The 25,957-nt window shown below is 32.3% G+C and overlaps 4 protein-coding genes across 4 annotated transcripts; 2 read left to right on the forward strand and 2 right to left on the reverse strand.

The window, feature by feature from the left end:
* The first annotated feature begins 8,568 nt into the window (after positions 1–8,568).
* LOC119599648 (synaptic vesicle glycoprotein 2B-like) lies at positions 8,569–12,957 on the forward strand. The gene is made up of 7 exons (XM_037949522.1): positions 8,569–8,797; positions 8,867–9,191; positions 11,495–11,873; positions 11,944–12,267; positions 12,330–12,462; positions 12,524–12,680; positions 12,753–12,957. The coding sequence occupies exons 1-7, from the start codon at positions 8,680–8,682 to the stop codon at positions 12,955–12,957; spliced, it is 1,641 nt and encodes a 546-aa protein (XP_037805450.1). The 5' UTR covers positions 8,569–8,679.
* A 3,422-nt stretch (positions 12,958–16,379) lies between these two features.
* Positions 16,380–24,087, forward strand: LOC119599675 (synaptic vesicle glycoprotein 2B-like). The gene is made up of 7 exons (XM_037949550.1): positions 16,380–16,524; positions 16,590–16,914; positions 16,985–17,363; positions 17,422–17,748; positions 20,541–20,673; positions 20,737–20,893; positions 23,743–24,087. The coding sequence occupies exons 1-7, from the start codon at positions 16,464–16,466 to the stop codon at positions 23,945–23,947; spliced, it is 1,587 nt and encodes a 528-aa protein (XP_037805478.1). The 5' UTR covers positions 16,380–16,463; the 3' UTR covers positions 23,948–24,087.
* LOC119599676 (peptidyl-prolyl cis-trans isomerase-like) lies at positions 24,017–24,676 on the reverse strand. Its single transcript, XM_037949552.1, has one exon. The coding sequence runs from the start codon at positions 24,365–24,367 to the stop codon at positions 24,047–24,049; it is 321 nt and encodes a 106-aa protein (XP_037805480.1). The 5' UTR covers positions 24,368–24,676; the 3' UTR covers positions 24,017–24,046.
* Positions 24,677–24,757: 81 nt separating this feature from the next.
* On the reverse strand, positions 24,758–25,404 carry LOC119599688 (peptidyl-prolyl cis-trans isomerase CYP19-2-like). The gene has a single exon (XM_037949571.1). The coding sequence runs from the start codon at positions 25,274–25,276 to the stop codon at positions 24,959–24,961; it is 318 nt and encodes a 105-aa protein (XP_037805499.1). The 5' UTR covers positions 25,277–25,404; the 3' UTR covers positions 24,758–24,958.
* Positions 25,405–25,957: the final 553 nt, after the last annotated feature.

A 25,957-nucleotide genomic window follows, 5' to 3' on the forward strand; every position in this document is an offset into this window, starting at 1 on the left:
GCATACTAAAATGTAATGGAAAGCAGACGTCTGATCTAATCCCCCACAACTGTAACTATGTTGCAAGAAGCCGCAACGTTGATTTAAAACAAGTTACCAGTGCAGATAAGGATAATTATTTGTCGCAATGGTTTGTGGAGGACTGTCGTCCATTTTCAATCGTAGACGGCGAAGGTTGTAAAAGAATGACACAATTGATACTCAATATTAGAATAAGATATGGAATTTTCGTAGATATAGCCTACATAGTGCCCAATTCCAGAACAAAATCACGCCGAATAAGTGACATTGAAGAAGACAAATGATCGAAAATAAAAGAAGGAATTGAAAATTTCAATAACGAACGGAACTGCATCCATAACTACAGAACTATGGATTGACAACATTGAAGCTTAACTAATATAGGAAGAAACATTATAAAAGCTCTTAACGATCAAAATCGGGTTGACTGTGGAAATCACCTGTTGATTAATGGTTTGTTTTCACAGTTTAACAGCACAATTAAACTAAAGCCATTTTTCCAGGCTTCCAAAAAGTTGAACAAGTATTCTAAAAAGACTTCTTTTTCATTCTTATTTCAATCAATTTCTAATCATTATTTTAAAATTCAAATAATTTCTTCAATTAATACATTGCATTGAATTTTTGTTATCAATATCAGCTGATTGTAAAACACCACCTTATGTGAATTCGCCTCGATTGCATTTCCTAGAATAGTTATTTTTCTTTATTATTTTTCCTCGTCACTCATAATTGTAAAAGGATATTTTATAGGAAATTATTTCAAAACTTAAATCATCTTAAAATTCTGCGATTCTGATTACTTAATGGTAAACAATGATGATATGCAAATATTTTCATCCCTGAGTATATTTAAACAAAAGAAAGTTTATTTAATTTCGATAAAAATACAATCAAAAACAAATACAAAAATTTGACACAATATGTCGTGTGTAGACGATCAGCAGATGCTGTGTTTTTAGGAATTATAATGAATTATATAAATCCACATAAAAAGTTAATTAAAACGTCACCTAATAGCAATAATGATAACAAATATTTGGAAATAAAACACTTAGACCAAAATATTCGAAGCTTTTTCGAGTTTCATTACTAGATTTATGAGCCGGAACTCTATGGCTTTCATGTCAGGTTTGGCTTAACCAAACTTTTATATAACACATATCCAAGATCAAGGATTCATTTAATGCAAATTTCCTTTAGATAATATCCTTGACGCCTTAAAAGTTCAAACTTTTGGAAGTAATATTATTATTGTTGAACATAATAAGTGGAAAACATGCAAATATTAGGATAAATATGGGATTGCATTATCGTACGTAAAAAAGCGAGGTCTTGGTGTAATTAGAAACTAGACTATAACATGTTTGTGGCAATAAAGTTATAAATATTCAGGTATTTAAAGAGAAATGCTCATTCACCTTCGTCTGACAATGAATTAAGCAAATAGTTCAACATTATAGTTTTTTTTATCACGTATATTCTTGGTATAAATAAAACTAATCATGGTTATACAATCGAGACCAATTATAATTTCTCCAATTGGGGAAACTATAGAAAAGAAGATGGATAAACTTGAACGACTTAGAATTGCCAACATAAATGAAGCTCTAGAAAAGATCCCTAAATATCTTCAAACATAATAAATTATTATTTTAAACAAACTTTCATTCACAGGTTATGGAATATACATATAATGCCCAACTTATGTATAGTATTTTCGGGTCTGGTATTGAATAATGTGATCGGTGGGAATTAGCTTAGCTTTGCCTGTTATTGCCTGGCTGACTTTATATGTGGTTTCCTTATATTCTCAATACTACCATGCTATATACGCAGCAATATGAGGAACCTATGTATGTGTCTCTGCGATATTTTAAAATTTACACACATACAACAGGCCCTATAGTAACTGTTTAGAGAAACTATTATAAAGCTGTGATGATATATAATTCCTCTTTAATTTGAATAAGAAATTTTCAAATTTAAATGCACTAAATGTTTCTAAAGAATCAAAATTTAACACATCCGTGGATAAATAAGATAAATGTTAAGTGTGTCTGCATAATATTCTAAATATTCCGAGACAATCCTACGCTTTATTGTAAAAAAGTGCATGAAGTATCGAACATAATATAGTATATTCCATGATAAAAATAAAGAAGGTAGTGTCAATCAAAAATTTTTTTATCAAATAAGGATTTTTGAAGTTTAGTTTTTTTGTGAGCATTATATAAAGCGTTGCCACATTCTTAAAAATGATTTTGATTTTCGAGAAATTTTTTACAAAAAATGTGTAATTTAAAATTTACAATTTAAATAATAATGTACTATTACATTATTTTGGAAGTTATTTTTTCAACTCCTGACTATCGCTTTCTTATATGTAATTAAAACACGTGACTATTTTTGTTGGTATATTAAGTAATAATTTTTTTTCATTTTTTTATTACTATGCAAATATTTTGTATCATTTAAATGGCGGTTTAAAAACCGAATTCGAAAATATGTTCTCCCAATATAAAACCTTTTAACAATTTTTTTGTCCAAATTTACATTAGTTTTGTGCAACAAATTTAGCATATAATTTGGGTTACTTGTCAAAGAATTTTCATTAAATGTTAAAAATGTTGAATTTAAACGTTCCAAAAGGCTTAAAAAACTTGTGTTTGGTTTGTATAATCCACCCTCTGACAATAAATTTATATACGAATAATTTTCATCTTTTTCTTCCGATGTTCTAAATCCAAATTCGGTAAGACCCATTTTTGAAATTATATAGCCAGCAAAGTTTTCCAAACCATCAAATTCTATATCATTTAATTTATAAATATTTTCCAAAAACTGCTCAGTTTCTTGATCTTCTGTAATCTATAAAAATAATTAGATTTATATGTATGTATAAAGTAGGATCAACATTTATTTGCCTCAATTTGTTCATCATTGTCTATTGGAATTTGATTAATTGGGATAAAAATTTGATGACTTAACGTCACATCAGGATCTAATGTCTGAAGTTCCAAAATGTTTTCATCACAGTTTTGGATATTCGCTTCCGAACAAAGAATATTTTCATTGCGATCTATTTGTATAGTAAATTTTAACATTAATATATGATATATTTGAGAATTCCTTAAATGTACCTAAAAGATACGATCGAAAACGATATTTAAATTGTAATGGTGAGGGGTGATCATGCAGTCCTCCCTTCGCACGGATTGCACTAAAAAAATTCTCTAGGCCATCCTGGTTTAGTTTTGCAGTGAGCACATAAACCATTCCGTAGTTTTGCCTTAAATGATCAAGTAAAAGTGGAAGTGCATTATTATTTTGTAGAATCCCTGTTTGAAAGGGAAGATGTCCACTTTGACGGGGCGCAAATAAATTTTTCACTACATCTGACATTTTTTTTAAATATTATTTTGGTCTATAAGAGCCAGTCCATAAGCCTTGCTTAAGGGTCGGGAATCTTTCTGCGGAGTTCTGATATTAAAAATGTCAAACCAATCATTAAAAATTTGGAAAAGTTCGGAACACTCCACGAACTTTTGGTTGTCCCGACATAAACCTAGTTGTGCACAACGCTTTAGGGCAGTTGCTGTGGTGTGAGAAAACAGCTTTGTAGCAGTTTTTACTTTTTGTCTGGCTGTAGAATAAAAAGAAATTATTTTGACAATATTTGTTTTTAATTTCTCCCTATTTTGAAATTTTTAAAATGACCATAGCAAGACCTTGTAGAACACACTATATACATACCTGCGCCTTTTACGTTTAACATTTCAAGTGACAAATTTTTTGAAATATTTAAGTCAAACTCGCATAATGAAATGAGTTCTTCTATTATGGTTTTTGTTAAACGAGTATTTCCAAAAAGGTATCCGTCGTCTACAAAATGATTTAGCAACAGTTTTATTAGGTGAGGGACGTCAGCGAAAACGAAAATCAATTTGTTTTCGTCGGAAGGATGTTTAAAATAGCTTTTATTTGCGGATATATCCATTGATTTCCAAAGTTGTTGGTTCTCAGGGCCCAAATCGCTGACAGCTGCTACTACCGTGAAGCCAATTTGGTATAACTCCGAAATTATTTTTAACAGTGTGCTTTTTTGCATTTTGAAATCAAAATCATAAAATATGGGTTGTTTCCAATTCCCACGTAACCCACGAACCATTGCTACTTGAACCATTCTTTTAGGAGGTATGATAATATCTTTTTTCCTATCATAGGCCCACTCTTCTCGGCACTTCATTTCATCGAAGCAAATAACACATAGTTTTTCTTCGACACCTAGTTCAAATGACCCCATATGAGACAAAGTTTGGACCTGAATACCTGGCTCAACGCTTAGTTTTGTTGCCCACCTGCGAAGTGTTGATGGCGATGGCAATGGGTAATTATTTTTTCGCAGAAATTTGTAGCTTCGTGGGCCTGCTGAATAAAGAGAAGTTGCAAAGGAAATGTCTTCTAATGTATAGCGAGGTACTTTCGGAGGAATAGACAAACTTTTGGATTGATTTAATTTTGGTATTGCTTCACTATTTTTGATTGTATTCAGTTGAAATTCTAAACTTGCTATTTTTTCTTTTAAGTTAGATACTTGCTTATCAATTTCTAATTGGTAATCTTGAAGTGAAATGCTATATAATACGATGCAAGTTCATATAACAAATATAAAACAAGTAGATAACTATAATCGGACATGCCCGAAATATGATTAAATTTAAAGGGATTTAAATGAAGAAGATATATGTAGAATTATGGTATGTGTACCAAATTACCAAATTAAAAGTAACTTAGAACACAACTATTTCGTGGACATATAGCTTCCATGAGGACGGACTTGGTGAAGTATTAAAAACATAATAACCACTATGCTAATATTTTGTACTATTTAATTCAGAACTACTTACACAGTTTGAGTACTAACACTAGTGTAACTCTTCCTTACAACTTTTTGGGATATACCTTCGTCTTTTATTTTACGACTTCTAAATCATAGAGTTTATTTATTAGTATATAAAACTATTCTATAGTTATCTACCCACCCTTCCAAATATTCGTCTCGTTCTTTGATATATTCTTCCAGATACTCTTCATAATGTTCATTGCCAATAACATCATTCAACTCACTAAAATACTTAACATTAATAAACTATACCACTGTTAGAGGGACAGAATCGATTTTTTAGAAATAAATCTTCTTCCTTTAAGAAATGTTGTACTTTTTGTAATTGAACTTAAATAAAATGTGAGACAGGAACGGAACATAGAGATATTGGCCTAACATTTCAAATCTTTAACTTGAATTCTCCGTGGCTACGTCTAGGTCAATTTTTATCCCGATCGGACTAGCAGTTTAGAAATTTCAGATTTATTTCCAAAAAAAATTCGATTGTGATCGGAGATATGTATATACATACCTCAAAACTCAATGTTTGCAGATCAATTAGTATTTTAAAGTTACCTTGTGGTCATTGGCACAGCATTTCTATCCAATCTTACACGTTTTGCATTAACTGAAATATTACTTTTAAGGAAATGGTCGGAGCATACCATTGGCTCTTTTGGCAAATCTTCTTCGGAAATTTTACATATATCTAGCCATTGTTGTCGTTTGTTGGGTAATGTAGGGACTTTAAAAAAATGTATGCTTAAATTTTTGCAAAAATATTTGGTATTTTCGCAGTTGGGGAAAATGCAACTCATTCTTGGTTATTCTTAAAATAATGTTCACAAATTAGCTTTTTAATATTTGAAAATTAAGATCTTCCCTTTAATTCCAATTTAAAAGTAAACGTTTTTATATTTTTCAATATTTTCCAAATGAATGAAAATTATGTATTAAATTTTTTCTTAAACTTCAAATATATGGTAAAATTTTAAATTAATATGGTATTACTATTTTTTTGAAAGCGTCAAAATCCTTAAGCATGTCAGATATAGAATTTTAAAAAATATAGAGAGAATGACACTACCTTCTTTATTTTTACCATGGTATATTCAAATGCAAAAATCCCAGTATATAGTAAAAATGTTCTAAATTCTGTTGCTTTAAACCTTTCTACCTCCTGAATACTTCGGGTATTTCTTGTAAATTATTTGCGATCTGATTTTTTAAAGTTTTGATTACGACATTTAATTTACGCTAAAATCATTGATTTTACTACTCCTAAACAAATAACATGCATGTAATCGGAAGGAAAACTTTTCAAAATATCGATAGGAAGTTTCTCTATGTACATTTTGTCAAGAATTCAGTTACGATTTGGGTGTTCATAGCGTTCTAATTTGGCTCTTTTTTATTAGTTTAGCCTATGAGGTCTTTAATATCGGGTACCAATAATCTGGCAGAGGCGTCGCATATAAATGGATCAGTAAATTTGAACTCTTCGGTAATGGTAGTCCGTCTATATTTATGTTATATTTTGCTATTGGAGTTTTTTATCTATGCCAATAATGAATATATTCCCTGAATCCATTTGCACCTCTAGTGGGTTTTTCAATATGCGGATATCTCAGGAAAGACCAGAAATCTTCTTTGAAAACATTTTTAACAAATCATTATATACGATCCCATACTTTAACTATGCTGCTAATTCCTACCTAAATATAGTTCGTTAGTTCGTCAGAATCACTAAAATTAAGTAAGTGCCGGGTAACTACATACATATATTTTGGCCCGGAGAAACCCCACCGACCTCCTTATAGGAATTTTGAGCATCAAACAGAAAATTATCAGAAGTATTCCTTGGTCTCCACCAGTTTTATATTTAAATGGTCTCCACCACCAGGTTATATCGAGACTATTGTATGGTTTCCATCAGTTGAACAGACACAACTCGTATTGTTTCTTATATCGTTTATTAAAATACAGAATTCCGATATCTGCTTGCGAACAGCCAATTGTATATTTACATTGTAGAAAGCCACGTTGTAAATATAAAGAAAAAACATCTTCAATATTTATAAAAAATACAATTAAAATGAAAAACTAAATAAATTAACGCACTTATATGAATTTTTTGACAATTTATTTCACTTTAAAGCACTTTTTTGAATGTTTACTTTATGAAATAATTCTACTTCTGTTTAATCTTCTTAGAAGCTGGGCATTCATAGGAGAATGATAGTTTGACATTGAATACGAAATAAATAAACAAATGAAAAACAAACGTAAAGTTATATGAGTTTTTTTAATGGAAATTATCAGCAACATTTTTACAGTGTAAACTAATACAAATATACACACGATACGTAAATACAAAAGGGTTGTGAATTGGACAAATGTCTGAGTTATGTTAATTTTCACCGTCATTACTCAAAAAATCAAAAATTATGGAAGAAGATGGGAATAACAATGCAAAAGCCTGTTGTTTTTTGTATTGTTGTAGTGATACATATACATATCTGATTATTGTATCATGGTTAAAACTAATAAAAACGTTTTATTTTCTCTTTAACATTTCATGTTATCAACAGCGTTATCGTATTTTTTTCAATGTCTTACTCATTAGTTATCGATATAACTATCATCTCTAAGATATTTAGTTTGAAGAAAAAATAATCTTAATTCTACAGCGTCATCTAATGAGTAAACACAATTGTGTACTAAAATATTTAATAATTATATTATTTAATAGAGGGCGCTAATAAAGTATGTGTAAACCTGCACCGGAAGTGGTGTTAAATGCCCAAACAATGCACAAGCATTCTGTTATCTTTAAAAATAACATTTGGTTGTTTATATTGTAGAAACCGTTTTTCATAGATGAAGGTAATCAAAGAAAACAAATCTAGCTTCGTGAAAAGGACTAGCTTATCTTGCTTAAGGTGTTTTCATTAACAATGACGCATTCTTGGACCAGCACTCAGGGGATAACCCCTATTCATGCAATGCATTATGTTGGAACTAGGAAAAAAGGATGTGGAAGAGAGGATAGAGAGAGTAGTGTTTGTTGCAGAAATTTTCTAGTGAATCAATAGAGTTGGATACCCTATTGTCAGCAATGAGTACCTTGTCTTCTTATCTACTAGCATTATCCTTTCCACCTTTAACGAATAACCAAAGTTTGCCCCGAGGAGCAGTAACAACTTTTCTGCGGCCACTGAATGGACGAAACAGACAAAAGAACTTCTTTACTTCTATTAACAAATGTATTGAGATTTCGGTGTCAAAATTTTGACCTATGAAACATTTCTAATCTTCTGGACCAATGATGAAAAAGAATTCCAACAATATTCCCATAATATACATAAATAATAACACTTCAAAAATTAACTCCCTGTGTGCGCTAGAGGAAAGTTTTATTTAAATTCGATAAAAGTACAGTCAAAAGTAAATATGAATTAAGTTGATTACAATCTATATCGTGTGTAGACGATCAGCAGATGTTATTTGCTTAGGAATTATGTATATTGATATAAAGAGATAATTTAAACATCATCTAAATAAGAACAGTAATGATAACAAACATTCAAAAATAGTACACAGACTAAAACAAGTCTGCGGATATAAATAGTTAAAAAGAAATTTGCGCATTTAGAAAGAAATGATCATTCACTTACGTCTGACAATGGATTAATGATAGAAGTGGATTAAAAAAATTGTACTGCTTCTTACACGTATAAAACTCTATTTACGAAAATTTAACAATAACCATGGTAAAACCCACAGAACTGACCACAATTGCCACTATTGAGGGAAGTATGGAAAAGAAGCCTATAGAAGATGAACCTATTGTAATTGCCAGCATTGATGAAGCTCTGGAAAAGACACGTAAATATTCAAAATATTCTAATAACCTTTAAGAAATTAAAATTTCAAAAATTTTTCTTTATTTTATAGATTATGGAAAATATAATATACAACTTATAATATTTTCGGGCCTGGTATTGAATAATGTGATTTTGGAATCGGTGGGCATTAGTTTTGCTTTGCCGGTTATTGCCTGTGATTTAGATTTAACCTATCGAGAGCAAGGCATCTTGGGAGCAGTGTGCTTTTTGGGCATAATTTTCAGTTCCCATTTATGGGGATTTTTAGCAGATACCAAAGGACGCAAGGAGACTATGAGACCTGCTTTGCTGTTGGCTTTCTTGGTTACACTCATATCGAGTTTTTCCTTTAATTTCATAATGATAGCAGTATTAAGATTTATAAATGGAATTTTGTAAGTATTATGCAATTGTGGACTTAATTGGAAAACAGTGTTTTGGTGTTTGAAAAGTTTTACTAGAATTCTTGAATGTTTCTTCAAAAGAAAAATAGAAAATTAATGAATCTACCAGAATTGTAAAATGTTCTATGTTGTAAAAAGTACCCATACTTTGACATCAAAACAAAAATTCTGGTCTCATGTTTGCATCACTTAAATGACATTTCCAATATTAATTTGAAGTGATATTCGTGCTGAAAAACGTTGGTCACCTACATGGGGACTTAATCTCCATCGAATTACCTAACGTCTGCACTGGCAGGCTGACATTTACGTAATTATATGGCGGCGAGAAACATTCGAGAACTAATTGCCGGTTTTAACAGAGAAACTTTTTATTTTGTGTGTGAGAAAAAGAGAACGAAATATAAACCTTCTTTTTCCCCCATACACAAAATCAAAAGTTTCCCAAAAAAGTTTCCCTGTTAGAACCGCCACTAAATAGCCAATAACATATGCATATGTATATACTTACGTAGACAGTGTTGCATTTATCAAGACTCTAACGTCAAACGTATCAATATAGAAATGTATCTCAATTGAATTTATTTATAAAATTCATGAAGGTATCGGAGCAAATAAAATTATTAACAAATAGCCAATAACATTATCGACGAATTTGCTACTAAAAAATCGTCAATAGTGGTCCACTGTTATCACTAGAAGAATATCCAAAATGTTCTTTCTTTCTAGGTCCTTGATTATCCTGGCCCCTGATTGAAATTCATCAGATCGCGAATGCATAAAGGTTTTAGCCGAAAGAATCGAGCAAAACTTTTTATGTGAATGTCCGCTCTACAAGATCGAAAACTGAAATATCTTAGTAAAAGTTGTTAATAGAAATTCATAAGATCACGTTACGACAGCTACTGCAGAAAGTCCAGGCATGGAAAATTCAGTACTTTAGTACTTTTCGATACTTTCGGTTCTTTTTCTAACTTATAAACTTTTGGTAAATAGTACGCATAGTAGTCAACAGAACAGTTGTAGTCTATAGTCTAGTCTATAGTCTAGTCTAGTCTAGTCTATAGTCTAGTCTATAGTCTAGTCTATAGTCTAGTCTATAGTCTAGTCTATAGTCTAGTCTATAGTCTAGTCTATAGTCTAGTCTATAGTCTAGTCTATAGTCTAGTCTATAGTCTAGTCTATAGTCTAGTCTATAGTCTAGTCTATAGTCTAGTCTATAGTCTAGTCTATAGTCTAGTCTGTAGTCTAGTCTATAGTCTAGTCTATAGTCTAGTCTGTAGTCTAGTCTATAGTCTAGTCTATAGTCTAGTCTATAGTCTAGTCTATAGTCTAGTCTATAGTCTAGTCTATAGTCTAGTCTATAGTCTACTCTATGCTCTTGTCTACAGTCAAGTCCATACTCTAGTCTATAGTCTAGTATATAGTCTATTATATAGTGTAGTCTATGAATTAGTCTATAGTGTATTCTATAATCTAGTCTATTGTCTAACGGAAAGTTAGTTCGGTACATGCTTTAAAACCTGAAAAATACTCTTCTCTTACAAGTACTATTTCAAAATTTCAATTTTCCATGCCTGAAATATCTTACCACAAACCACGGGATATGTCACTGGCGAATGTTATAGAATTTGTTAGAATTAGGCGACAGACTGTTTTTTGGGGACCTTGAGAATAACAAGACGTTCCAAAATATTAAGGATAAATTTTAAGGGTATCGCAAAGAGCCAAATGATTTCCGAGTATTCTCGCTAAATTGCGAGCTTCCCATATAACTTAAACGACAAGTTATCAATGTGACACCCTTTAGTACACCTTTGCGTATGAATTATTGGTATTGGTACATGTGTTCTAATAACTTTTCTTTATCGCATCTTACTATTTTAAGTTCAAAATAACCATCAAGGTGCTTCATCAGGCGAGCATTTTATCTTACGATGAGAAACACCTTCTTTGACTCATACATACTTTATGCAAGCAAAATATATATTTTTTCCATTTGAAGAAGCAATATAAGTATTTTAATCACATTCATCTGACAGTGGCACGATCGCGTTAAAACTATAAACAATTAAATAATTATACATTATAATCTTTATGTGAGCAAACAAACAAACATTTTACTTTTCCTGAATTGAAAACATATGATAAAAAATACTACTGTGAAAAAATACACATAAAGGTCCAAATATTTATTTACTCATGGAATTAATCAAATTTATAATATTTCATATTTTGCATAATGTTAATATCAAAATCTTTTAACATTTTAATAATTATTTTTCCTCTTTTAGGATATCGGCTGGTTCCGCTACAATTTTTGCTTATTTGGGCGAATTCCATTCCCAAAAGAATCGCAACAAAGCTATTATGTGTTCCGCTTTAATAAGTGCTTTCAGCGCCATATTTCTACCAATTATAGCATGGCTTTTCATTAATCAAGATTGGGAACTGCAGATACCATTTCTGCAGATTGTCTTTAAACCCTGGCGTTTATACATAATCGTGTGTGGTCTTTCTGGACTTGTTTGTTGTATTATTTTGGGCTACTTGCCTGAAAGTCCTAAATATTTATTGGGTTTAAATAGGCCCAGTGAAGTTTTGGATATTTTAAAGAATATGCATCGTAAAAATACGAAGGGGAATAAAAAACTTAAAGACGATAAGTTTAAGGTAAGATTTGGTAAAAAATATATATTAATAAACATATAATTATTTATTCCTTTACTTGTATGTAATATAGATTACAACAATTTTACCTGATTTAGATACACCATTACGCAGAAAGTCTATGGGCGATAAGAAATCGATTACTTCTATATTACGCTTAATATGGGACCAAACCGCTCCCTTGTTTATGAGACAACATATTCGTAAGACCTGCCTATCGTCTCTAATACAGTTTATTACACTTTTTACTGCTCATGGCATCTATATGTGGTTTCCTTATATTCTCAATAATACCATGTTATATACACAACAATATGAGGAACCTCTATGTCTCTGTGATATTTTAAGAGTTACCCAATCCGTAAATTTTTCCAATGCTAATAGTTTAGATAGTGAGGTTAGCATCGTTATTAAATTGTTAATTTCTTTAATAACATTTTAATTTGTTTTTAATTTTAGCTGGTTAACACCTGCACAACAAAATTGGAAATATCTACCTATAAACACACGATCACATTGGAGGTAATTTATATGACTTTGATGTTATGTGTGATTTTTGCCAGCAAAAAATTCAATCGTACTCCCATTTTATGTAAGTTTTTAAATTTAATACAAATATAAACTAATCTTATATTGTAACTTCCATATTACAGTCGTTATTCTAGCATTGTCTGGTATTTTCGGCATTCTCAGCTTGATAATCAAGATACCTTTAATAGCGATTTATATGATCGCCCTAATGTTGTGTTCTGGTCTAGCTACAAGTGTCATGAGTGCAGTTGTTGTAGATATTTATCCAACAAATTTGAGGTATGTAGACAAATTGAGAAGTCATGTCTTTGGAATTGTAAAATTTTCAATATAATCAATATATATTTACAGAGCTATGGCTGTTTGTATATCATTAATGCTGGGTCGCATTGGCAGTGTATCGGGCAGCTATGTATTGGGTGCCTTAATAGAAACTCATTGTGAATTAGCATTTTATACATCATCATTTGCATTGATAATGGCTGGATGTTTGGGTTTTCTAATGCCTAAAACTCAGGATAATAAAAAGCCAAATAATGACAATGAAAATATCTAATTAAATCTATAATTCATTATTAATTAAGTTATTTATATATATACTACTTATTTACACATTTAAAAATAAACAAGTAACGGCTGTGCCGAATCATGTATACCCGCCATCAAATCATTGCCGAAAAGAAATGCTTCCTTATAAATAAACTATGATATTAAAGAATCGATGCTTTTGTTATTATCAAAACAACAAAACCATATACATATATCGAGAGGATCAATTATGCACTAATCCTCCTAAAATTTGGTAGAGAAATTTTAGGGTTAATTTGGTCCGATCCTTACAAAATTAAACAAAAATATTAAGGTTCCTATAAAATATGTTCATGTCAAATTTCATCGCTATAGAAGCTTCTTTTGGACAGTTATGAGCGTTAAAGTCATTTTCTGAAGGGGACCTTATATGGGGGATAGGGTCAATTATGGACCGATCCTTATAAAATTTAACAATGATATTAAGGTTCCTATAAAATATGTTAATGTCGAATTTCATCGCTATAGATGCTTCTTTTAGACAGTTATGAGCGTTAAAATCATTTTCTGAAGGGGACCTTATATGGGGGATAGGGTCAATTAAGGACCGATCCTTATAAAATTTAACAATGATATTAAGGTTCCTATAAGATGTTCATGTTCATTTCGAATTTCATTGCTATAGATGCTTCTATTAGACAGTTATGAGCGGTAAAGTCATTTTTAGAAGGGGTCCTTACATGGGGGGTAGGTCAATTATGGACCGATCCTTATAAAATTTTACAAAGCGATTTAGGTTTCTATAGAATATGTTCATGTCGAATTTCATCGCTATAGATGCTTCTTTTAGACAGTTATGAGCGTTAAAGTCATTTACTTAAGGGGACCTTATATGGGGGCTAGGCGAAATCGTGGACCGATATTGCCCATTTTCAATACCAAACTGCATCAATATAAAAGGTCTGTGCAAAATTTGAGCCCGTTTTCAACAGACAGACGGACGGACAGGGCTAGATCGTCTTAGAATTTAATAAGGATCCAGAATATATATACTTTTATGGGTCTTAGATGAATATTTCGATGTGTTACAAACGGAATGACAAAAACAATATACCCCTCATCTTTTTTGATGGTGGGTATATAAATTATACGTAAGAATTATTAAAAATTTTGAATTAATTTGAGTAAAAATGCTGCATGTATTCAGCTATTCCTATCAAGATTAAAAGCGTTTTCAGAAAGAATCAAGCAAAAAAATCGTTGAACAATCATCCAATATAAAGTGATATATCCTATTCTTGCTATCCAAGGTAAAGGCTTGCTTTAAAGTAGTGATTATTTCTTGGATCACCATCAACGTTTTCAGGATTGAACGCAAGTTTGATGCGATCTTTACGGAGATGGACTATGGTCCTAGAAGGCGTTTTGCGAATGTCAGGACAACCCTACTGTTTTTAACCAGACTACCACCACTAGTTGTTAGTGGTGGTTCTTTACACTCAGCAAGGATCAGTTTGTGGCTTTTAGCATTTGATGTTTCCAATAACTAAATCGCACTAGCTGCTAACTCTGGTTGAAAATTTATTGCTCTGGTGTATGTTAAAAATTTTCCATTGTGATACCCTTATATTTATTATTCCTCCCTAATTTGGAGGTCTTTCTATTAAATTTGTCCTAGCTACCGATACTTCTAACAAATTTGTGTAACTTGTTAGTCCAGAGAATAGGCTTGTGGCCAAATATCAGAGTCCGTGCTCTTGTAGATCAGGGCAGTCGCATAAAAGGTTTTGTACCAATTCATCTTTCTTACCCTCATGCAGAGTCCTATAAGTATGCCAATAAGAAACCTTAACAAATTTCTATCAAACTCATTTGCCGTTAAAGACCGTCTACAGCATTTTCGATTTCCGATTCTTAGTCTTCTTCAAAACAGTTTTGCCCGAGAACGATCCGTTAGTTGCACATTCATTGGCAATTTTATATTCCCAAATGCCATTGTGTCCTGGGACGAAAATCAATTTGACAGAAAGAAGCTAATTGTCGACGTTCTTAGATTTTTTTCTCAGATGTTTTTACAGGGCAGTATTCTCATGTTGGTATTCTGAATTAGGTCTTAACAAAGCTTGATGGAGGTAAAAATACGAAATGCTTTACGTGAACACCCGCCGTATTGGCCTTATTTCACGGCGGTACTTTTACAACCACAGGGTAGCTGATTAGACGACTCACCACTGTCCGTTTGTGTATCTTACACATGGTGCTGCCAGTCCATGTACAAACATTTTGCTCAATTACTCAAGCTATCTTATCATAAACCTTGCACATGCCCGAAATATGAAGGAAAATTCAAAACTTGTATAAGATACATTACATCCATCTCCTTGCACTTCTCATTCATCCGACACACTCACTGTGGGTATATGGATTGGTAAGAACCGCATATCCCTACATCCATCCCGTATCATATACACTTGACACGAACTCAATTCCAACGCTTCCATCCATAGTCTCGCCAGAATTATAGATTTTACCGTGTATCAGTCTTTTAACCAAAATTCACTTCGAATTTGGGTCTCAACCAATAACCGGCACAAGACAAAGTCCGAAAATCTGTCTTGTAGGTTACCGGTTCCTGTGGTACTAGATTATGTGAAAGACCGAGGATATATTTAATCGTCACCAGTTTATAGTAACGGTAGACTAGAGATATTGATATAACACCAAGATGGGGAAAGTTCATCATGGTATCTTGCCACTGGGGTTGGACTTAGATTCGGTTAACGTACATGACTGCTGCGATCATATTTCAGAGTGATTAACTGCAAAGGACAAGACAAGTTTCAGACAGATGTGATTTGGTTTCCACCAGATTAATGTGTGCAATGTAAGGTTTAAAACCTCATCACTTTCCGATGGTTAATGGGTATGACAGCTATAGGAAACGAAAGTGACATAAGTTGTATATCAAAATCTTACATTTTGACCCCTATTTTTCCCAAGAAGTATTCTAAAGTCATAGTCACTTTGCATTAAGTTAAAAAAGTTATCTAAGTGTTAACAATAGTCAATCTTAAGAGATAATAAGTTAAGGCATCAGACAGCACACTTTACTCTCAATTCTATTTTTGTAATAGATTAACGTTCATTTAACGTCTCTCGTAAAAGTCAAATTAGTGACTACTTACGCCAGAAGAAAGTTGTATTTAAATTCGATATAAAGTAAAAGTAAATAAATAAAGTTTATTACAATTTATTGTTTGTAGTTAAACAAGCGAACGTACGAACATTAGATATTTACTTAGGAATTAGATATAAATATATAGCGAAGATAATTTAAGACAATACCACATCTTGAAACAATGGTCTCTGAAAATTGTGATAACATACAACAGCCACCATACATATTAACGGGTCTGCTAGTATAAATGTTTGAAAATATCGTGCATTTAGAAAATAATACTCAATCACAGACATCTGGATGGATTAAATAAATACTCGTGTTACGTTTATAGTATTTTTAAAAGAATCATTAATATGGCAAAACAATCGGAACCAATTACAACGGCCACCATTGATGAAGCTTTGGAAAAGACACGTAAATAAAATGAATTTAAACTAATAAGTGAAACCGAACTAAAACGAATTCTCTGTTATTTGCAGATTTTGGAAAATTTAATATTAAACTTATAGTATTTTCGGGTCTTGTATTGAATAATGTGATATTGGAATCGGTGGGAGTTAGTTTTGCTTTGCCAGTTGTGGCTTGTGATTTGAATTTGTCTTATCAGGAGCAAGGTATCTTAGGTGCAGTGTGCTTTTTAGGCATCATCTTTAGTTCCCATTTATGGGGATTTTTGGCTGATACCAAAGGTCGCAAGAGGACAATGAGACCCACATTGTTTTTAGCTTTTTTAGTGACATTTGTATCGAGTTTCTCCTTCAATTTCGTAATGATGGCAATATTGCGCTTTATAAATGGAATATTGTAAGTATTTGTGATTTTAAATTTGGAACTGTGAATTGTTTCAATTGTGTGTATTATTTCATTATTCCAGAATATCAGCCGGTTCTGCTACTATTTTCGCTTATTTAGGCGAATTCCATAGTCAAAAGGATCGCAATAAAGCCATACTATGTGGAGCTTTAATGAGTGCGTTCAGTGCTGTATTTTTTCCAATTATTGCCTGGCTTTTTATTAATCAAGAATGGGAATTTGATATACCATTCTTGCCGATTGTTTATAAACCCTGGCGTTTGTATTTTCTTATGTGTGGCGTATCTGGACTTGGTTGCTGCATATTTTTAGGATACTTACCTGAAAGTCCTAAATATCTGTTGGGCGTCAATAGAACACAAGAATCTTTAGATGTTTTAAAGGAAATACATCGTAAAAATACTCATGGAAATAAAAATCTAAAAAACGACCAATTTACGGTAAAAATAATAATACTTTTAGTAATTTGATTTCTTACACTTTTTCATCTTCAATTAGATTACCACTCTATTGCCCGATTTGGATACACCCATACGCAAACAAGGTATTGATAATCCCAAATCAGCTTCGTCAATGCTAAAGCTAATATGGGATCAAACAGCTCCATTATTTATGAGACAGCATATTCGTAAAACTTGCTTGGCGGCCGTTATACAATTTATCATATTCTTTACTGCCCATGGAGTTTACATGTGGTTTCCCTATATACTTAACAATGCCATGTTGTATACACAACACTATGATGAACCTTTATGCCTTTGTGATATTTTAAGATTTACTCAATCCTCGAATTTTTCCATACCAAATAGTTTAGATGTTAATCAGGTAAGTTTTTTCTAATTAAGTATACATTTTAATAACTTTTAATTAATTTTCCATCATCCAGAAATCTTTTCATTCCGTTAGTTTAAAATGATAATGTTTGTTATTACATTAGATCATGAGAAATACGCCTAGGCTATTGGACCGGTTGTTCGTTCCTCTGATAAGAATAGACCTCCGGACTGAAAGAAACTACCAACAAGCCCACCGCAATTAATAAATCCCACTTTATTATTCTTGGGCCTCAGAGGTCTAATCCTCTGTTATTACTTCTCAGAGATCTAATCCTCTGTTACTGCTTATGTCTAAAGTATAAGTTTTGGATGTCAGTGATAAACTTAGTGCACATTATACTCTTTGTGGCTATTGCCACATTTCCTGGACCCTACTTGAGTATAACTTCTTTCGTGGTACCACTGTGAAATTCTTCAAATTATACTTATGGGTTGTTGGACCTGGCTTCAACAATTTTATCATATATTGCCTTCTTAGGCGTATCGGTTTTAACAGTTTAGCAGGGTCAAAAGACTATGACCGTTTTCATCTGCCAAAACTTGTAATTTCCTGAACTGCCCCCTTTTTTCTCAGAAGCCCTGTGGTCTGTGTTTTGTTAGAAAATTTAGTGTAACTGCAATAGTCCCTGGTCAAGACATGACCTTGCTTATGAAACCTGTGGTATAACTTTCTTTATGCCTCAGTCATTATTGTTTTTCTTTGGCGGTTCACATTCCATTTGGGAATCTTAACCGCATAATAATATTGTATGTTTGCTAAAGGATTGTTGGTCGTAGTGAATACTACATTTTTGGACACATGGCTGAGCTTTCAGGAATTCGTTGTTCCGTCGATGTTAGTTGAACTACTTGGAAAAGTTATAATGTGGACCATACCACATCTGCCAATAGGACCGTAGTATGGTCGGATTGACAAAGCTGGATGCGAAAGAAAATTCTCGAGAAGACTTGTAAATCATCGGAGGATTATCAGATTAAATTGACATATGTCCAAACGGAATTTGCGATCGATGATGTAGGAGACATTGAAACTCCCAAAAATACTTTTCTACCTTATGGGATCGCTAGCACAGCTATTACAACAGCTATGGCCCATGGTTAAGGAGGCAATCACCCCATAAGCCACAGGACCAGATGAAACTTTTGCAGATGGAGGCAGGAATAGTTTTAGTTCATCTGGCAAAGATTTTCACTGCATGCTTAAAATTCGCATTTACTCCAATTAAATGGCGGGATATTATACCCAAATCTGGAAAACCAAGTTATGCGAAACCAATGTTCTATCGACCGATAAGAATTACGTCCTTCCTACTTAAAGCCTTGAATAAAAGCAAAGACCTCAAATCAGTTTTATGTTGACCGGGTGCTCCGTAGCTGTATTAACTATATGCTAGTGAACAAATGGATACGCTGCGAGATGAACGATATAACTATTAGGAAAACTGTGTTTCGCGGTACACCACAAGGTGAAATTTTGTCGCCTTTACGAATCTGTCTGGTAGAAGTAGACCAGTCTGCTATGCAGACGATGTCATAATACTTCTATGAAAGGATCTAAACGATTTGTCTAGAAGAGCTGAATAGACTCTGAATACAGCCATGAGCTGGGCTCAACCGACAGGTCTCAATGTTAATCTCGGCGAAGAGGGAAATCTGTCTTTTCACAAGTATATTAAACCCCACTTCCTGGGCAAAAAGATAACGGTGACTAAAAGTGTAACATCAAACTAATACTGGAAGTTTATCGTACATTCTGCTTGGCTATAAGTGGTTCCTTACCTCAACCAAAACACTGGAAACGTTGCTAGATATTCCTACCATTGAAATATATATTCATATCTTATATATGTTTCAATGATGCACCATTAGGACTTACAGCCGAACAGCTCGTAACTTTAGGCAAACTGATTAAAAGCGTTTAAGAACACGTTGTCTATGTATACTGAACACATTGGAAGGTTATAAACAATCATCTGACATGTTCGATAGCATACCAGACACTTAATATTTCGCGCACTTTAAAACACTGATCACATATAGAATGTCGTGGTCTAGAGGAATATTAGAAATCCATTGCTACACGAATGGATCTAAATTTGAGGACTGAAATATACTACCCTCTACCTTACTATAATTTTATTTAGCTTCCAGACAGAAGTCCGAGCAATAACGAAATTGTAAAATGCATAAAATTAAGATATTTACCGACAACCAGACGTTAAGGTTTACATCATATAGGTACCAGAACACTCGGGAGTAGTTGGCAAAGAAAGAGCGAATGTACTAGCTTTAAAGGTAAGGGAGCTCGAGGTGGTTAACCTGACAGACGCCATGTTGAGAGAATCCCATAAGGACTCTTCGTATAATGAAACGGTGGTTATACGATGGTTAACGAGAGCAGGACAATAACCCTCCTCAAAATGAGCAACTCTTAGGTTAGTATGAGGGTACGTTTTCTGAGTGGACATACAAAACATGCGAATTCAGACAAATGTAGAGCATGTAGAAAGGACAGTGAACACTTTCTTTGGCATTGTCGGGCTTTCGTCAAAACTAGATCCAAATTTCATGAGAGTAATGTTATTCCAGATATAACATCCCCCACGAACACTGATTGGAAAACTCTTAGGAATTACATCCAGAAAAATGAGTATAAGGATTTTGTTTTACCAACAAATATATATAGGTGTATTTCATCTGATTTGATGTAGTATACATCCTCCCTCCTATCAATCTAACCTTTAATATCCTATAACAAATATGTTCTTATTATAATTTCAGAATGATAAAATGTGTACAACCAAATTGGAAATATCCACCTACAGACATACAATTACATTGGAATTCATCTATATATTTCTGCTGATATGTGTGATTTTTGCCAATAAAAAATTCAAACGTACTCCAATTTTATGTAAGTTTATTTTTTCTAATTTTTAAAATATAAATTATAATTTCAACAATTGTTTTTGTGTAGTTACAATTCTAGCAACTTGTGGTCTTTTTGGCATTCTGAGTTTGTTAATCAGCATTCCCTTGGTAGCGATTTATATGCTGGTCATTACGTTGTGTTGTGGTTTAGGCACTAGTGTCATGAATACAATTGTAGTTGATATTTATCCCACAAATTTAAGGTTTGTATGTTAGATTTCTTATCATAATACACTCATTTATTTTGTTGGCTATAGTTAATCTATATATATAAAATTCTAACGTTACTGACTGACTGACTGACTGATTGACTGACTGATTGACTGATTCATCATCGCACAGCCTAAACGGTTAAAGCTAAAGAGCTGAAATTTGGACAGGGGGTTGGTCTCCCACCAAATAGATCCACTAAGACGGGATTTTTGGAAATTCGAATGTTTAGGGGGTAAAAAAGGGTAAAAACGGGTAAAATCGGTAACCTCATATCTCCTAAACTAGAAAAGATACAAAAATAGTTTAAAGCTTATCGTCGTTCATTTAAAAAATAAGCGGACAGGTGTCTGGTACTTTTTTCAATTTCGGCCCCTTTAGGGAATAAACGGATAAAAACTGTATTTTGGTACTTTTTTTGCACCCCATGTATCTTTTAAACCAGTGAACATTCAAACAATATTTTTGACTCCTTCATAACTTGACGAAAAAATAAAAATATAAATTTAGTACTTTTTGGTTATTCGGATGTTTAAGGGGTGAAAATTGTACCTATTTTTGGTACTTTTTTCATAAAACATTGATTTTGGTTTATTAACTTATACATATAAATACATAATAGCGGGCTCCCACTACGATGTTGCAACATTTTGGAATATAATTTTTATTTCGTTAATGGGTAGAAAAAAAGTACCAAAAGGGGTAAAAACGGGAAATTTGATTTTATTCAAACACAATGATCCAGTTTAGATAAAATTTTTAGATTTAGAAACACTAAATATGCTAATGAGGTTATTTGGAACCCCGGTACCAAGTGATATTTTTTGGTACTTTTTCATTCTCCATCTGGTACTTTTTGAGTTTTCTTTGATATTGAAATCGAAACATGAAATTAATAATAATGGGACTTTTAGGTACTTTTTCGTTCTACACAGGTATTTTGTTGAGTTTTCTTTAAAATTAAACCTAGAAGCATGAAATTAAGCATGTAGAGCACGGAGTAAGTGAGAATCTATAAAAGGGGACTTTTTGGTACTTTTTCGTACTTCGACTGGTACTTTTTGAATTTTCTATAATATTGAACCTAGAAACATGAAATTAAGCATGTAGAGCCCGTAGTAAATGAGAATCTATAAAAGCGGACTTTTTGGTACTTTTTCGTTCTACAAAAGTTACTTTTTGAGTTTTCTATAAGAAATTAACATGAAATTAACTATGTAGAGCCTGGATTAAGTGAGAACCTATAAAAGGGGACTTTTGGTACTTTTTCGTCCTTCGACTGGTACTTTTTGAGTTTTTTATAAAATTTAACCTAGAAACATGAAATTAAGCATGTAAAGCCCGGAGTAAATGAGAATCTATAAAAGGGGACTTTTCGTTCATCAAAAGGTACTTTTTGAATTTTTTATAATATTGAACCTAGAAACATGAAATTAAGTATGTAGAGCCTGGATTAAGTGAGAACATATAAAGGGGACTTTTTGGAACTTTTTCTTTCTTCAAAAGGTACTTTTTGGATTTTTGTATAATATTGAACCTAGAAACGTGAAATTAAGCATGTAGAGCCCGGATTAAGTGAGGACCTATAAAAGGGGACTTTTTGGTACTTTTTCGTTCTTTAAAAGGTACGTTTTGAATTTTCTATAATATTGAACCTAGAAACATGAAATTAAGCGTTTAGAGCCTGGATTAAGTGAGAACCTATAAAAGGGCACTTTTTGGTATTTTTTCGTTCTTCAAAAGGTACTTTCTGTGTTTTTTATAATATTGATCCTAGAAACATGAAATTAAGCATGTGAAGCCCGGAGTTAATTAGAATCTATAAAAGCAATCAGGGACTTGAGTGAATGAAAATTTAAACTGGAATATTTTCTGGTACTTTTTGAATTTTCTATAATATTGAACTTAGGAACATGAAATTAAATAAAATAGGTTTTTTGGTACTTTTTCGTACTTCACTGGTATTGGTACTTTTAGAGCTTTCTAAAATATTGAATATATAAACATAAAATTAAACACGCAGTATCCCAATTGAACGAAAATTGAAAAAGGATACTCTGGTACTTTTTGTTCTTTTACTAATACTTTTCGAATTTTCTATAATATTGAACCTAAAAACATAAAATTGGACATGTAGCTTCCTGATTGTATAAAAATCTTTATGCGATTTTTTTGGTTTCTGGTTGAAAATTAAACATGCGTCATCCTGATTTAATGAAAATATATAAAATGGCACTGTCTGGTACTTTTTCGTTCTTCAACTGTTTTTTTTTTTAAATTTTCTGTAATATTGAGACTAGAATCATAAGATCAAAGAGTTCTCTAAAAGGGGAATTTTTGATATTGCAGATATATATACATTTACAATAATGATATTTATTTTATTTCATTACGATGAGGGTAGCGAAGCACACTGGGTATAGCTAGTGTTATTATAATTTTAAAAAACACGAAAATGTTTATTGGGAACAAAATGTATTGCTACATTAGTCAAGGACTCTGAATTATTAGTTTTATAGTTTACAAAACGAATTGCGGCTAATCGCATAATCTATAAAATTAGCAGTCAAACTAAAATTTTAAACTACAGTTATAAATATAATGGAACAGTAGCAGAGGTGGTGAACTAATGAACCCAAGTAATTTAGCTAATAAAACTAAATATACAATTACTGTTTGAAAACACCCAAGCTAATCCGCTTAGAGTCAATGACATACAAATTATATGATATTGACCAAAGAAATATTCTGAAATATGATTTTAAAAGAAATTTCTTAAATTATATGGAAGAGAAAGAGAAAATAATTTGAATTATGTATATCTTCTCAATTACATTTTCAGAGCCATGGCAGTGTGTATTTCATTAATGCTGGGACGCATTGGTAGTGTTACCGGAAGTAATGTAATGGGTGCCTTAATAGAAACTCATTGTGAAGCTGCTTTATACAGTTCCTCAACAGCTTTAATATTAGCAGGTTGTTTGGGTTTTCTAATGCCTAAAACCCAGGATAATAAAAAACCAATGGAAGATAATGAAAGTAGCTGATTTCAATAAATTACCTTAATAATTAAGATTTTTATAAAGAAATAAGTAGATAAAGTTATAAACTAATTGTTTTTTTTTTTTTTTTATTCAAAAAAATCTTTAATGTTGAAGTTGTCCAGAATCACTGATAACAATTGTCTTGCCAGTCTTACCCGATTGACTACCCATTGCTTCAATTTTCTTAACAATATCCATACCTTCGACCACTTTACCAAATACAACATGACGATTATCCAACCAGGAAGTTTTAACAGTGGTGATGAAAAACTGTGAGCCATTTGTATTTGGGCCAGCATTGGCCATAGACAAAATACCTGGTTCCGTATGTTTTAAAATTAAATTTTCATCATCAAATTTATTGCCATAAATCGATTTTCCACCAGTGCCATTGTGCGCCGTAAAGTCTCCGCCCTGGCACATGAAATTGGGTATGACCCGATGAAACGTTGAACCCTTATAGCCGTAACCCTTTTCGCCAGTACAAAGGGCTCTAAAATTCTCCGCAGTTTTAGGCACAATATCAGCGCGCAGCTGTAAATAAATATTTAAAAAAGTGCAAAAATAAACCAACAACTTTAAATATCTGAAACTTTCTTTATTGCCTACAATACTTAACCATAAATATATTTTATTCTACACAGAAAAAACTGAAAAACGATTTCAATTACCAAAACCTCGTTTTCAATTATTTTATTTTTTGAAGTTCAACCTATAACAAAAATTGTATATTCAATTACTACTTATAATTGATTTCGTACACAAAATTTTTATTTTTTTCTATTTTTGTTGTTGTTAAATACGTATTTGATTATACATTTTTATGAATCAAATACAAAATGAATTGAACCCTTTTAAAATTTTTGATTAATCGTTTAATTGAAAATTTTTTAAAAATAATTTTTTCTGTGTAGAAATTTTTATTCAAAATTAAAATTCCTGCAATTATGGCCCATTTTTTGCAACAACTATAACTATTTTCATTTTCAGTAATTACCACCATAACAACTTAATCTATTTCAATTCACCACAATCCTCAATAACAATATGTTTCATGGGACGTCCTTCGGGACAACCATAAGATTCGATTTTCTTAACAACATCCATACCTTGTATAACTTGACCAAACACTACATGTAGTCCATCTAGCCAAGGTGTTTTTACGGTGCAAATGAAAAATTGCGAACCATTAGTATTAGGACCTGCATTGGCCATGGATAGAATGCCGGGACCAGTATGTTTTAGTTTAAAATTCTCATCCTTAAATGTAGTGCCATAGATTGATTTGCCCCCGGTACCATCGTTCTTTGTAAAGTCGCCACCTTGACACATAAAATTCGGTATGACACGATGGAAAGTGCAACCTTTGAATCCATAACCTTTTTTACCCGTACATAGGACACGGAAATTTTCTGCTGTCTTTGGAACCACATCTTTGCGTAACTGAAAGGAAATTTAGGTATGTACCTCAAAACTGGTCTCATATTGGTAAAAAACTGATTATGGAAAATTCTGATGAGATGAATGTTTATTAAGCAGGCATGGATCAAAAGCAGCTAATGTTAAAATCAAGGATTTCATATTTCTAAAATGTTTCTAATTTAAAACCATTTAAATATTTTCAAGAAAATCCAAAAAGAATTTGTATCAATTGCTATAGAAAAGATCCAATAACTAAAGGCCTAAGACTCACCACCACCCCTTTGTGACTTGCAAAGAACATGCACAGCGGGAAAAAGAAATATACACGCCAGGTACCAAATTGACACCAAACTGTTTATAATTTTTTTCAATAACATCCTTTGTCAAAGTATATACATGTGTACGTACGACAACACTATATACACATATATGTAATGTTGACAACACTGCAACAATTCATTGTCGAAATCTAATTTTTATACACATCCGTTGTCTAAACGTTAACAAACGTGGTAAGCTCACTATTGACAAACAATCCGTTGCCAATAGAGAGCTTACCACGTTTGTTAATATTTAGACAACGGGTGTGTA

Source organism: Lucilia sericata, unplaced genomic scaffold (genome assembly GCF_015586225.1).
Source record: "Lucilia sericata isolate MDLA Ls3-8-SP2 unplaced genomic scaffold, ASM1558622v1 Contig000084F_arrow, whole genome shotgun sequence".
NCBI lineage: Eukaryota > Metazoa > Arthropoda > Insecta > Diptera > Calliphoridae > Lucilia > Lucilia sericata.